Source organism: Eublepharis macularius, chromosome 14 (genome assembly GCF_028583425.1).
Source record: "Eublepharis macularius isolate TG4126 chromosome 14, MPM_Emac_v1.0, whole genome shotgun sequence".
NCBI classification, from domain to species: Eukaryota; Metazoa; Chordata; class Lepidosauria; order Squamata; family Eublepharidae; genus Eublepharis; species Eublepharis macularius.
The window spans coordinates 50706399-50721369 of NC_072803.1; the positions used below are offsets into that span (position 1 = coordinate 50706399).

The following is a 14971-nucleotide window of genomic DNA, read 5'->3' on the forward strand; positions in this document are numbered from 1 at the left end:
CCCTTGGCCTTCACCCAGTTAGAATCAGGAGCGGAGCAGGTGGCAATGCCCGCTCCCCATCTTCACTCAGCTGGGCAGAGGCAGAGGAGGCAGAGGAGGCAGAGGAGGTGATCGGGGCAGAGGAGGTGGTCATGCCCACCACCCAGTCTTCATCCAGCTGGGATCAGTGATGGAGAAGGAGGGAATGCCCGCCTGCCCACCCTCCCCTTTCTAGAGCCCATTGTATTTTTTCCCACAATGGGCTTTGTTGCTAGTTGTATATAAACACGATAAAATGTAGCAAGAATGGACTAACAATTTTTATATACTTTAAGAAGATGTTCAAATATAGATAAACTTGTTTGGTGTTTGAAGTTATAAGATAATTAGCTGAGAATGTAAGCCCTTATCAAGTGGGATAGTTATTGTTAGATGATTCTGAAACCCTATAAATATGAGAAGATGAATTGACCAGGAATTTCTTTTTAGAAGAGACTCCTTGCCTGTGACCTGCTCATCTTTGGGTAAGATACTTTGGACTCACATAATTGCTGTTGTTTAATAATCTGTATAGTTAATGGATGGCATGATTTTCTGTTGATTGGCATGATTTTCTGTTGATTGGTATCATTCTGTTGATTGAACTAATATTAAGAATGTTGAATAATCATGTTTTAATAAAGGCTTAGAATGGAAACTAAGATTCTATAATAGTATTACTTGTGTACTATACCCAGTAGTGCAGAGGAATTTGCCGTGTTAGTCTGTAGTAGCAAAATCAAAAAGAGTCCAGTAACACCTTTAAGACTAACCAACTTTATTGTAGCATAAGCTTTCAAGAATCACAGTTCTCTTCGTCAGATGCATGGAGGGCACCCAGTAACAAACCTAAAACTTATTTGAGGTGTACCTCTTGCTAGGAGTTAAAGGATTTGATACAGCAAAGCTAACTAAATACTTAGGGCTTCTTAAGAGTGCACCTGTATCTGAATCAGGCCTGACCAGAACGAACTGCACATGTTCCAGAATTACTGTTAGAAATTCCCATAGAAGTATGGAGGAATGGAGAATGGACTTCAGAAGCACAGCACTGGATCCACAATTCAGAAATAAAGACTGGAGAATTAGTTGGTTCCACATTATTTACTTCCTCATTTTATTTTCAGCCTGCTTTTCTCATAAAGTGAACCAGACAGCTTTCAAAATTCAGTCTCCTCCCAAGTACGAAAAAGACATTCAGCAGTAGCAGGATATGAAATGTAAGCAGAACGGGCTCCAGCAAAGCAATGGCTTCAGAGATCTTTTTATTGGTTTTTATTCAAAGAATGTGGTACAGAAGGATTTAAGAGACACGCTTTGTTCATACAAAATATATTTACACAAGTGGTTGTGAGAATCCTCAAGAGCTGTTGTGCTAGCCTCAACATTCCCTGCTTCCCTCTGCCTGTTCACTGTGATCTCAACATTCCTGAAATGAATCTCTTCAGGTGTTTTCAAGCCTTGAAATGTCACCTTTCATGGATGTAAGGGAATTGCTTGAATGTGGCTTTTTACTACACAGAAAACCAGGTTCAGTGAGGGGCTGCACAGGAAGTTCTGCTTCCAAAAGGTATATCAATCCTCATATATTTTTTGATCATTTGTGAACAGGTGTGTCGAACCACATCCTGGGTCTTTTACCCATTATCACAGAGCTCTGTGCTTCCTAGGCTGGGCCAACAAGGGAGCTTGTGATATTAGTTGGAACAGAGAACATGCAATGCTACCATCTACCAAATCAACCCGTACATCCTTCTACCTCAGTATTGCTTACTCTGACTGGCAGCTGCAACATTCCAGGTTGAAAAATGTCTTTCCCGACACCTGTGGTCCTTGGACTGCAGCTGCCATCGTTTGAACCTGGGACTGTCTGGAGCAGCTGGGGGGAGAATCAATATACTTGCAATGCCATGATTGAAGACACCTTCAATGTTTGGTAGACTTCATCTCTTGAATAGCTAGGGGGGAAGACACCATTTACAAACCTATCACAAGGTAGCCACTCCAACTAACATGCTAAGATAACATGCAATCAAATACCCAAACTTTTGACTAGAGTTACTCACACCAACAAACAAAACTGCCTTACAGTCTGTAGAAGAGAATAGCATTTCCTGACAACAAATATTAGACCATGTTTAACTGGAAATTTGGTGTCTTGAACCTGTGACCTTCTGCACTGAAAGAGCAGGTGATTTGCCATTGAATTATGTGCCTCCCCCGTCCCCGACTGTGCACCAAACAATTCAATGCATGAAGAAAACTGGAGATTTCTGTAAAAGTAAAATTGTGCTTTTATTTATTATTTTAAAAAGAAATGTACAATCAGACACTGTCCTGCTGTGTTTTGGAAAGCATGGGTATCTTTTTTTAAAAAGACGACAAAAATGTAGCTTATTATTATCATCATTATTTTTACCTTTCTTCATTATATTAATAATATTAATTTTAGGCTGAAAATTTCAAACTGGACTGCTCGTTTCCATATATATATAAAGAAAGCTTCTCAATGACCAGCAAAACCTCTGTGGTGACTTGTAATAATCATGAAAATGACTTGCATGTTGTTGTATGAAGAGGCTGGTTTGCAGACTACCAAATTGTTCCCTCATTGCTGGAGACATCCTCTAAGTAAATGAGAACCCACTGAGAAAAAGGACTGTGCAGAAACCCTTGCCCCTCCCCAATACCCCTGGAGATTGTCGTCTTTGGTGCAAAGAAAGCCAGCTACGGACACACACAAAAAAGGTCTGCTCTGCTGAGTAAGGCTTTCCCACCCCCGCCCTCCCAATGAAATTGTCAAAGGATCCAATGTCAGGCCAAGCAACGCTGATGCTTTGGTAAGGTTCCCATCTTCATTGTTGATTTCCCTTCTCCATTTTTCTGGGAGGAAAAAAAATCTTGTCCCCATTCTCTTTCTCTCTCCACCACCCATGGAGTGTTTAGGCTCTCTTCCGTCTCCCTTCTAGATTCCGAAAGCTGTAGGGTCTCAATTTCATCTCTGCAAACTGGATGGAGTGTTCGTGGCCCTTCCAATGGAACCAGTTGACACCCTGGAAGAGACAAGAGTTGGTGTATGACAACTGTTAAATAATGAAAAAGGCACAAGGTAGGATGTGGCTGAAGGTGTAAGCTGCGACTGAGAGCAAATCTCAGCCACAAATGTTCTACCGAAATAGAGAAGTGTTACCTCACAATCTCACTCCCACTCCCCATTACAACTCTGGAATTCCAAGACCTTGGAACTCTTTGGCCTGTATTCTACCACTCCACGAAGCAAAGTTAGGGAGGGCAAGTGGAGGGCAAGTGAACAGGGAGGAATACACGTGAGTCTGTTCACTTGCCGTTCAAGTGTCATTCGTCACTTGTAGCTTGGCCTTCAGTTACCAACGTTAGTTACCAAAGCTTTCAACCAGCCTAGGGAGTTTCCTACAACTCAAACAGCTCTTCAGTGACTTAAGTTGTAGAAAGTTCCTGTAGGCTGCAGAAAAGCTTATGCTGCAAGCGCTTCGTCCAGCTTAAGGCAGGATACCACCCAGTTACTTGAGCTACATTTGCCTCTTCAGATTCAAAAACTTGCTAAAGCCATCCTGTTTCAGTAGACATTTGGGGTGAGCTAATAATGGCGACCGCTCTAATTCTGATCCAGATTTTATCCTGTTTAGTGGATATTGGACCCAGGTTAGTCACTAGATTGCTCTGTTTTGTTTGTTTGTTTGTTTGTTTGTTTATAGCCCGCCTTTCTCACTGAGACTCAGGGCAGATTACATAGTGTAAGATTAGTACAATCAGTCGGCTTGATTGTTTATTTTCCTTTTAATTTTTTATATTCCTTTTAATTTATGGTTTCATTGAGTTGGATCCTGTACATCTATTCTAATGGCAGCTGCTCCCCGCTCACCCCCACAAGCCCAAGAAGCTCTTCTGCTTGTGTCAGGGAAAGACACCTTGTGGGGGAAGAAATCATCATCATTAGTTATCGCTTGGGTCCAACTCGCTATCTTTGATTTCACAGTGTCATTTGAAATGGTCTTCCTGTTCAGCAGCCTTGACAATTTTTTTTAAAATGCTGGAAGACAGGATGTGCTTTTAAAATAAAAATAGTTATACAAATATAATGTATATAATAAAGAAATATTTGGCTACCTTTGTAGGGGATAATGGTTTACAGTGAAACTCTGGAGTAAATCCGCTTAGCATTTCACTGTTATTTACTGAGTTTGTATCCTGCACAGTCTCTGCCAAAGCAGCTCAATATCTAATTTTTTTAAAAAAAACAATTCTAAAACAATTTTCAATTAAAAAAATAACATCAAAGGGAGGAGTCTGCAAGAAAAAACTTGAATGGAAAAAAGGAGAGCAGATTTTTAAAAAACCTAATATTTTAATATTGGACTATAACACCCCCCCCCCCACACACACACACACTAAAAAAAAAAAAAAACACCTAACCCAAAACATTTCCCCGTGGTTCTGGTGATTTCAAGAGAAGCTTCTCACCCAACAGGGTGTGTAGTAAATAGACCAACCTGCTGAAAAGGAAGTCAGCCCTAATATTTATCTCCCAATATCTCTGTGCAGTCAGGAAGGGCTTGAGCTGGTACACTCACCTGGCTGTGGCTGTTGTCCCCATATCTGCCCATCAGGTTGACTCGGTGGCAGTTCTTGTACCAAAAGGCTCCTTTGTATGACAAAGCGCAGTTAGTGATGGCTGAGTCGTTGTCTTTATCAAAAGTGGAAAAGGCCCGTCCACTGTGGTAGGTCATGGAATCACCTGCATGGGGAGGGGAAATGGAATCAGTTTCAAGATAAATGAAGTCCTGCTAGTACAAAGACAGCAGGAACTCTGGTATCTAATGGTCACAAACAGTCAAAAGGCACACATCTGGCAGTAAGAAGATTTCACTGATTCTGTTCCTTTATTGTTGCATGAAAGGGGCATGCGCAACTTACCAACAGGCTGTGTTGCAACTGGGAGGCAAGGTAAAGTGGAGGGCTGGCTGCTTGGGCAGTGCAGTGGCTGATACTGTGGGGGTGGCACAGAGAGGCCTCCCAGGCTCCTGCACTCTGCTGGGTGCCCTTTCAGGCTTGTGGTAGAAAGGGGGTGGAATCTGGCTGCCGGGCTTGCAACCTCTCCTGTGTCTCGCCGCCATTCCACATGGCGATGAGACTGTCACCTGTCCTCCCACTCTGTGGTTGCCAGCTTTGGCTGGGGTTGCCACTCACAACTTTCCAGGTGGTTTTTGAGGGCATTGGGCCAAGTCACTAGAGTGAGTTTGCACTGACTGGGCAGCTCACCCATTTTGGGATCCCCTTAAGGGATCTGGGGAGAAGCCAAAGGGTACATGCCTGGCTTGGATAGCTGAGAATTGCAAGGACTGGGCCTGGTGCAGGTGTTACACCTGCTACCATCCTGTGTTTGGTGCCCAGCAGGTGGCCTGGGGGGGCATACCATTGAATGGCAGGCAAGTTATTTGATCACTAATGCTCCAACGGCTGTAATCAACAAACCTGTGGCCAGTTTTTCTCCCAAAGCAGATGTGTAAGTGTCTCATTTGCCTGCAACACCAACCTTATACATGCCAGTATAGCTGCAATTTTGCGTCTGCCCCTTATGTTTCTAATTATGCTTTTGATCTGCTGTTGGCTAATTTTGCGCACTTGCAAAGGACCTGCAAGAAACTCATGGGGTAATCCCATCTCCTCACTGGTCCCCACTCTCTCTCCTATTGTTATCTGTGCTGCTGCTGCTTCTTCCTCATTTGTCCCCACTCTCTCATCTTTTCTCCTCCTGTTGCCATCTGAGCCCTTCCACCATCACCTCCTTCCACATGCTCCTCCCCTCCTCCTTTCCCTTGCTAGTCCCCATAGTCCCTGCCAGCCAAGTGATGAAGAGTGGGTTTGGAGGTGAAAGTGTTCCAGATGTGCTTTATGTACCAAGCACAATCTTCTTCATCACCTGACCAGTGATGGCTGGTGGAGGGAAGCTTGGAGGGGAAAACTGTGCACTTTCTGCTCCAAGCCTTCCCCATTCCTTCCTCACATGTGATTGGCTGCCCCACCCCTGGCTTGGAGCAGAAACTATGCTGGTTGTTCCATGTCTCTGTTCCACAGCCACCACCTCCATTGCACAGCCACCACCAGCCGGCTGATTGTGTGTCTGGGCTTGGAGTGGAAACATTAGCTGCTTTCACACATGTAGGATAATGCTCTTTCAATTCACTCTAGAGACCGTTTGCAAGTGGATTTTCCTGCTTCACACTGGAAAGTCCACTTGCAAACAATCACTAAGGTGCATTGAAAGGACACTGAAAGTGCATTATCCTATGTGTGTGAAAGCAGCCATTGCCATTCTTTTCTTAGTTTTTGGATTAGACCAAAAGTTTACCTAGTCTAGCAACCTGCTTGCAACAGAGACAAGTCAAATTCTTCTAAGAAGCCCAGAAGCAGTCCTTGAAGATAATGGCTTTCTCCCATGGTTTACCTTCTAACAATTAATGTTCAGAAATATATTTCTTCTGAATCTGGAGTTTCCATTGTAGTGACAGATCTATTGTACGTCAATTTGTCTAATCCCAGCACTTTCTAGAGAGATGCCCCCTCTGTCCCATTAGAGTTGAATCTCATATCACTTGTACCCCAAGCATACCCTCTCTACCCACAAACCTAACCTTCATTTAATAAAGTATCTGCTTCATTTCATGTGCTCTAAGACCTCTAGCACATTAAGGATACTCACCCACAATGTGCTGGAGGTCTCCAGGCATGCAAGGAGTACACAGCATGTAAAAGAGATATCCCAAGCTTTGCTAGCTCTAGCTCCCATACCATTTCTCAAACAGGCTCAGAATCGGCTGAAAAGTGGCCACCCAGAAACAACTCTGGTTCAGATTCTTGTGGGAATGGAACTGTGCCACGTCCCTGCTTCCTTCTCCTTGAATTGCCAGTCTTCTAGGTACAAGATTTTTTTAAAAAACTGACAAGTGAACTTGGGATCTGCAACCTATATTCTGAAATGGTATAGTCCTAGAAAAGCTGGGTCACAGGTCTGAATGAGCACTGAGTTCAGATACTCTGGGCATCGTGCCAGAGCATAAACTGGCACTGGTCTCCCACATTCTTAGGGGAAATCAAAAGTATCGGTCCCTTATTTTCATCAAATTTTGGCATGATTCAGCCCTCTGTCATTAGCACAGCAGATACTCCAACGAGGGGTTGGACAGAGTGACGGGAGAAAAAAAATGGAGCTTGCTGCATTTATAACAAAGAAGACAGTCTCTGACAACATTTTCCAGGCTTTGTGGAACAGTATGCACTTTGTTACAAATGGAGGCAGCCAAGCACATTCTTGGCATCCCGGGCTGTGGTGCTCGCTATTGTAAACCATTTTGGTGACAGTAGTTAACACTTCCCATGAGACATGGCTCTGCTCAGCAGGTGTGTTTACATTCCAGAAGAAGCTTGCCATAAAAAATGGCATTTTGCGGCACTTACCCGGCTCGCTGCGTGCAGCGTCAGCTGGGTGCCGTTAATTGCCGCACTGGAAGGAGGGAGGCTGCACCAACGCCTCTCCCTTCCTTATTTGGGGCTGGCTGGGCAGGGCGGGGCAAGAGCCTTAGAGGCTGCGCTGCCCGTGCCCAGCCTCAGTTGCATCAGTTGCTCGGAGGGACGGGTCGCGTTCTCCGAGCAGCTGTGGGCGTGTGGGCCTGAGCGGCGGCGGCTGCGGCGGCGGATCCGCGGCATCGAGGAGCAGCGGCGGCGGCGGAGCACCTCGGTGTTGGGGCCCTTCGGGCGTGCGCGGTGCCCTTCGTGCCGCAGGACAGCGCGGCGGGGGCTCGGACGGCTGCGTTGCTTTGCAGCTCGTCCTGGGGAACCCCCTCCCTCCTATTTTTCTGCTGCTTGTGCGGTGTATACGACCGGGTGGGGGAAGGCTCGCTAGGGGGCTGCCGCTGCGGCGCTGCTGTTTGGCGCGGCCTTCCCACTCCTATTATTGGCCACAGTACCGGGCGGGCTGCTGGCCGGGGAAGTTGCTGGTGGGCGGCTAGCCGGGCGGCGCAGTTTGTCCCGGGGCCCTACTGCTGTCCTGCGGGAGTGGCTTTTTTGTGCGGGGCAGTTTTGTTCGGCCTGGGAGGCGGCCGCGTTGTATCGCGGCCTGTTGCCCCCCCCTTTTGGGGCTGGTGGCATAGAATTGCCTAGCGGCTCCGGGTGCACAGCCTTAACCCCCCCTCCCTTCCCAGCGGGTAGTTGCGGGATAAGGGGCGTTTGCAGGGCCGTTAGATAGCCTTCCCACCATTATCCTCCAAGTGGGGCTTGTGGGCTTATAGGCCGGGGCCTTTTCGGGTCAATTGGCTGCTTGTGGGGGTGCTGGTGTCTGCTATAAATCGACTAAGAGTACGAAGAAGAGTGGGTGTGAGGGCATTGTGGCTGGTGGCCATTTTGTGGCCATCCCTAACTGCGGCGGCCATTTTGGTGCAGGGCTTCCAGCCGGTCGAGTTCATTTGCAGGCTTGCTGGGTCTTTCCTTTAATCATGGCTCCTAGGAAGGGCAAAGGTGCTAATAAGGGGAAGCAGCCTGCTAAGAAGGCTGCTGCCAAGCGGCCTCATGTTGCTTTATCCTCATCAGATGAGGATATACCTGTTGATCAGGGGGACATCATGCGGCGCTTGGTGGCCCTTGAGCAATCAAAAGGGGTCTCTGGGCCGGCAGCTCCGGGGGTGGGCACGAGTCGACCCATTAGGCGTGCTTCCAGAAATGCGACCAATAAGGAAATTTTGCGTCGTTTGGCTCTTTTGGAAGGTACTGCAGGAACATCAGCCGGAGAAAGCAGCAGTAGGAATGTGGCGGCCAACGTGGAGCAGCATGAAGCACCAGTCGACCTAGAGCAGGAGTGGCCCGGGGACACCTCGCCTGTGGCTGTTGCAGTGGAACCTGGGGATGTTGGTAAGGACACTACACCACATCTTAGCGGTTCATGGCCTTGGGGATCCTGGGGGCACTTTTCAGCTGGTGCAGCTCCTGGGCCTGCCCTGGGTAACTTGCAGTTCCCTCCTGGTGCCGCTACTGGGCCTCCTTCGAGCAATTCGACGCCTTTGGCTGGGAGCGGGGCTGGAGTGAACCAGGCTGCCTGGTCTAGTCAGGGTTCAGGGGCAGTGGTGCAGCCTCACGGTATGACCCCTACATTGTGGGGCAGTAGCGGGTTGTCGCCTTTCCCTGGTTTTCCCATGGGTTGGCCGGGTTACCCTGGGAACCCTTGGGGGTATCCTTATTCAGCTTTGGCCTATGGTCAGGTCCCCTTTAATGCCATGCCATTTGGGGACACAGCACTGCCATTAGGAGACCATTTGACTCAGGCGACTAAAGACAAAATCCTGAAGGGAGAGTATGTTGATCTGTTCTCTCTGCTATTTCGTGAGCTGGAGAAGAAAAGCAAGGATGAGATGGATGATAGGGATAAAGAGCGCCTTAAGCGGAGGCGCGTCGATCGGACTTGGAACAACTGGCTTCCTGGATTTTTAATTTATGCAGGGGTTATAGCCAGGGCCCAGCCCAGTCGGGCTATCCAGCTGTTCCAATACCTGGATATTATTTTTAAAGGGTATACAGGTTTTTTAGGGGGGGCATGGATGCAATATGACGAAGAGTTTCGGATGAGGGCAGCCATGAACCCCAGTTTGCCGTGGGACCGCGTGCACCAGGAGTTGTGGCTTCATGTCATGTCTCCTGCTAAACCCAATACGGGTGATAGGTCCGATAGTGGGCATGTGGTGCACCGCTCTTCTCAGTCTTCCAGCTCCCGCACGGTTGCGGGTCAGTCGGTTCAACCCCGGCTGTTATGTTGGGAGTTCGCGTATAAAGGCTCGTGCATGCGGAAGCCTTGCCGATTTAGGCACGAGTGTCCCTCTTGTGCCGGCCCTCACCCCTATAATGCTTGCTCCAGGTTTAAGCAAGGTTGGGGGGGTAGGAAGTCAGGGGGGGGCAACGCAGGTGGTCAACACCCCCCTGTCAAAGGGCCCCAGCCCGGTAAAACTGAGGGTCCTTAGGTGTTTGTTGTTAGAGTACCCTCTCCGGGATGACGCTGTTTATTTGTTGCAAGGTTTTAGTGAGGGTTTTCGGATTCCGGTGCAGGGCACCCGGGCTCCATTTATGGCTGACAACTTACGTTCAGTATTAGGAAAGGAGGATATAGTTCGTTTTAAAATTAGGAAGGAATGCACAGAAGGCCGAGTGCTGGGGCCGTTCGTGGCCCCTCCAACGCCTAATTTTAGGGTTTCTCCTCTGGGTGTGGTGCCTAAGAAGGCAGCGGGTGAGTTTCGGCTCATCCACCACCTGTCATACCCCAAAGGGGATTCTGTGAATGATGCAATACCTGGGCATTTGTGCTCAGTGCGGTACACTTCGTTTGACCAGGCGGTCAAGGTGGTGCGCCGGAACGGTTTGGGGGCTGAGATGGCGAAATGCGACATCAAGTCTGCCTTTCGGCTTCTCCCTGTCCATCCTGATGATTTCGAACTCTTAGGGTTCGCTTTTGAGGGAGCTTATTATATGGATAGGGCTTTGCCAATGGGGTGTTCAATCTCCTGTTCCGCCTTCGAGCGCTTTAGCTCGTTTCTTGAATGGGAAGTGCAACGTCGGGCGGCTTCCTGCGACACGGCGCATTATTTAGATGACTTCCTGTTCGTTGGGCCTGGGGGGTCTGGACAATGCGCCAGGCTCATGGCTACGTTTATGGAGGTGGCGGATGAGCTGGGCGTCCCATTGGCACATGAAAAAACGGAAGGCCCTTCCACAGTTTTGACTTTCCTGGGGATTGAGTTGGACTCGGTCCAGCAGTCCCTGCGCTTGCCGATGGAAAAGGTCGTGGAGATTAGGGCCCGGGTTCGGGAGTTCAGGAGCCTGCGTAAGGCCTCCCTGATTGAGCTTCAGCAGCTAACAGGTTATCTGAATTTCGCCTGTAAAGCAGTTGCCCCGGGGCGGGCCTTTTTGCGTCGCCTTTGTGATGCTATGTCTCGCTTACGGGCCCCCCATCACCGGTTGAAGGTGTCCAATGGTATGAAAGAAGACTTGGCTGTGTGGGAAAAATTTCTCACTGATTTCAATGGAGTCACCTTGTGGCGTGACGTGTTGTTACTTGAAGCTGAGCTTCAAGTCACGTCGGACGCTTCTGGATCCACAGGTTTTGGGGTGTATTTTCGTAGGCACTGGTGTGCTGAGCAGTGGCCCCCCGATTGGAGGGTTTCTGCGGTGGTGCGTGATCTCACGTTCTTAGAATTTTTTCCCATTTTAGTTGCGGTTCACTTGTGGGGTCAGGAGTTAGCAAACCATACTGTCCACTTCTGGTGTGACAACCAGGCAGTGGTGCAGGTGGTGAACTCCTTAACTTCCAGGTCCCCTAGGGTAATGGTGCTGGTTAGGGAGTTTACACTGCTTTGCCTCCAGCTGAATATTTTGTTCAGAGCTAAACACGTTCCAGGGATCGATAATGAGGTGGCAGACGCTTTGTCTCGCCTACAGATGGAGCGTTTTTGGCGGCTTGCTCCGGAGGCCGATCGGCAACCGGCCCGGATGCCGACGGAGCTGTGGCAGCTTGGGAGGTTGAAGCGTCACGGGCCATTCAACTGGCGATCGCACCCAGCACACGGAGAGCATACCGGAGAGCGGTAGGCCAGTTAGGGGAATTCAGGAAGGCCGCCGGGCTGGCTGGCAGTTGGCCAGTGCCGGTCGAGCACATAATTCAATTTTGTATTTATCAGAGGGGCAAGGGAATGGCGGTTCGGTCCATTCGGGGGCAATTAGCGGCCCTGGCCTTTGCCAGCAGGGCCCGGGGATTTCCTGAGGCCACGGGTGATTTTCGGGTTCGGAAAATGCTGGAAGGATGGGCCAGGGAAAGTGCCACTCGTGTGGACACTCGGGAGCCCATTTCCCCGGCAGTGCTTCGGGGCCTGCGGTCCTCATGGAAAGTGGTGTGTAGTTCGCGTTATGAAGCCATACTTTTCCATGCAGCCGCTTTGACGGCCTTTTTTGGGGCTTTCCGGGTGAGTGAACTCGTTGCGCAGTCACGAAGGGATGCCTCGGGTCGGGCTTTGATGGGTAAGGATCTGAGGTTTGTCGATGGCTCAGTGGAGCTTACAATCCGTTGGTCTAAGACGGACCAGAGGCGGAGGGGCATGGTGGTTCTGTTGGGTCCTTGCCAGGAGGTGGACTTGTGCCCGGTCAAGGCCTTGCAGGCCTACCAGAGGGCACGTGGTAATGCTGAGGGATTGTTGTTTTTACACCAGGATGGAACGCCGTTGACCCGCTTTCAGTTCTGGGCGGTGACCAAGCGTGCTTTGTCTAAATTGGGCTTGACGGGCGTTAACTTTGGGACCCATTCCTTTCGGATTGGGGCTGCATCCACGGCGGCGGCTATGGGATACTCAGCGAAGGCTATTCAGAGGATGGGCAGGTGGAAATCTTCTGCCTATCGTTCTTATGTGCGTCCTCTACCTCATTTTTGAACGCTACTAATTGATTGTTTCCTAGGTCCCGTGCGCGGTTGCAAGCAGCGGATCCTGATATGTGGACACAGTTTTGTTTTCTGGGCTGCCCATCAAGCGAGACGGACGTCTGTGGGGTCACAGCTCGGGTTAAGTGAAATGGCTGTTGTTGAATGGCAGGGTCGTCGCGGCCTCAGGTGGTCGGGCCTTTTGCCTTTGTTGTTTGGAGTGGGACGGAGAGAGCCCCCCCATATCCTCGTTTTACATTTAGGAGGCAACGATCTCGGGATGATGCAGGGAAGGGCTCTGTCTGCGCAGGTGCATTCGGATTTGCACCTCATCAGGGCGCGCTGGCCAGGGGTGCTGATCATGTGGTCAGCAATGGTTCCCCGCCTCGTATGGAGGGAGGCGGAGAGCCGCCAGGCCATAGAGCGGGCTAGAATGAAGGCTAATCGAGCCATTCAGAGGGCATTGGAGGAGGGGTTGGGCGTCTATTTGCCCCATCCCCGGATCAGGGCCGAATGTCCCGACCTCTACAGAGGTGATGGGGTGCACCTTTCCGAGGCGGGCAACCAAATTTTTTTTGGATGATTTGCGGCAGGGGCTTAAGTTGGCCTTAGGCTATCAGTGGGGCGCCAGGGTCTAAGCAGAGGCTTGGCCCTGGCGTTGGCAGGTTTGGGGTCAGTTAGGTGCGGGACGGTGAGCACCCTTGGCGCTTCCCCATAGTGGGAAGAGGGGCCTGCCTGAGGGCCTGGTACTGCTTTGACGGCTGCCAGGGGTAGGGCAGGCTACCTTTGGAAACCCCCGCTTGTGAGTCCTTCCCTCACTGCTATACGGCTGAGGTGTTAGGAGCTTATTAGGGGGGTGACCACGTTGCCTGGCCGGCCGGGTCCGCGCCATCCAGTGGATGGGTCGCACCCGGGGCTTCGGGGCTTGCCCAGACAGGTCAAGGCGGTGGTCTGTGGGACCCCGTGGCTTGACTTGTACCGCTGTAGGCCCTTGCCGCTGTTATTAGTATTGTATGTATATAGTTAATAAAGTGGCCCTTAGATCCAACTTGGTGTCTGCCTCTTCATTCCGACTAGGGTGGCAATGCGGCACTTACCCGGCTCGCTGCGTGCAGCGTCAGCTGGGTGCCGTTAATTGCCGCACTGGAAGGAGGGAGGCTGCACCAACGCCTCTCCCTTCCTTATTTGGGGCTGGCTGGGCAGGGCGGGGCAAGAGCCTTAGAGGCTGCGCTGCCCGTGCCCAGCCTCAGTTGCATCAGTTGCTCGGCCCACCCTCCGCTCCCTATATTGGTGTAGGATTAGCTGGCTGCTGTTATCAGAGCCAGGTAGGAATTTTTTCCCCTCTCCCATAATTGGCCTGCGGGAGGAGGGGTTTTTCGCCTACCTTGCACCGATGTATGGGAGTGGTGATTGGCTTAGGGTGGAGCCTGTTAGTTTTTTGTCATGGCAGGTTTGGGGTCAGTTAGGTGCGGGACGGTGAGCACCCTTGGCGCTTCCCCATAGTGGGAAGAGGGGCCTGCCTGAGGGCCTGGTACTGCTTTGACGGCTGCCAGGGGTAGGGCAGGCTGCCTTTGGAAACCCCCGCTTGTGAGTCCTTCCCTCACTGCTATACGGCTGAGGTGTTAGGAGCTTATTAGGGGGGTGACCACGTTGCCTGGCCGGCCGGGTCCGCGCCATCCAGTGGATGGGTCGCACCCGGGGCTTCGGGGCTTGCCCAGACAGGTCAAGGCGGTGGTCTGTGGGACCCCGTGGCTTGACTTGTACCGCTGTAGGCCCTTGCCGCTGTTATTAGTATTGTATGTATATAGTTAATAAAGTGGCCCTTAGATCCAACTTGGTGTCTGCCTCTTCATTCCGACTAGGGTGGCAATGCTTGGCGTGGGGAGGATTTAAAAAGGAAACTGTGTGCCAAAATGTTATGACGCAAAAGGGTCTGTCAGAAGAAAAGCCACCCCAGAATCACCTGGCAGTTGTTCATGTGAATGATCAGATGGCAACAGATGAACAGGATCTGTTGTGGAACTGCTAAGTTAGCCATTGTGTGTGTGTGTGTGTGTGGGGGGTGTATAAATGGGCTATGACTCACTGGTGGCACATCCAGAAAGTCAAAGTGACATAGGGGGGTTGTGGAAAAGGCTGTGAATGTGGCATGTGTTTGAATGGTGCATATACAGAAAGCCAGTGTAGAGCTGGACTAGGGGTTTGAATCACACTCAGCCAGAAAGCTCCTTGGATGGCCTTTGGTCAGTCACTATCATGCATTCTTATCTTTCTCGCAGAGTTGTTGTAAAGATAAATGCAGACAGGGAGAGCTGTCTGTTCTATCTCTATCCCGCCCTCCCTTCCAAAGAGCTCAGGGAAGCCTCCATGTTTCTTCTGCCCTCTATTTTATCATCCCAACAATGCTGTGAGATACAGGAGGCTGAAGTATTCAGGTTGGCACAACATGTGTCAAATGTCCAAAACATGGCC

General features: G+C 50.1%; 1 protein-coding gene across 5 annotated transcripts in view; it reads right to left on the minus strand.

The window, feature by feature from the left end:
- Window positions 1-1107: 1107 nt before the first annotated feature.
- Window positions 1108-14971, minus strand: part of TNC (tenascin C) — a 118248-nt gene continuing 104384 nt past the window's right edge. For all 5 annotated transcript variants that reach the window (XM_054997614.1, XM_054997613.1, XM_054997612.1 and 2 more), the window contains 2 exons: window positions 4629-4792; window positions 1108-3071 (listed from right to left, as the gene is read on the minus strand). In XM_054997614.1, coding sequence (XP_054853589.1) covers window positions 2961-3071; window positions 4629-4792 — 275 coding nt within the window. In that variant the 3' untranslated portion in view covers window positions 1108-2960. The remainder of the gene's footprint in view (window positions 3072-4628; window positions 4793-14971) is intronic.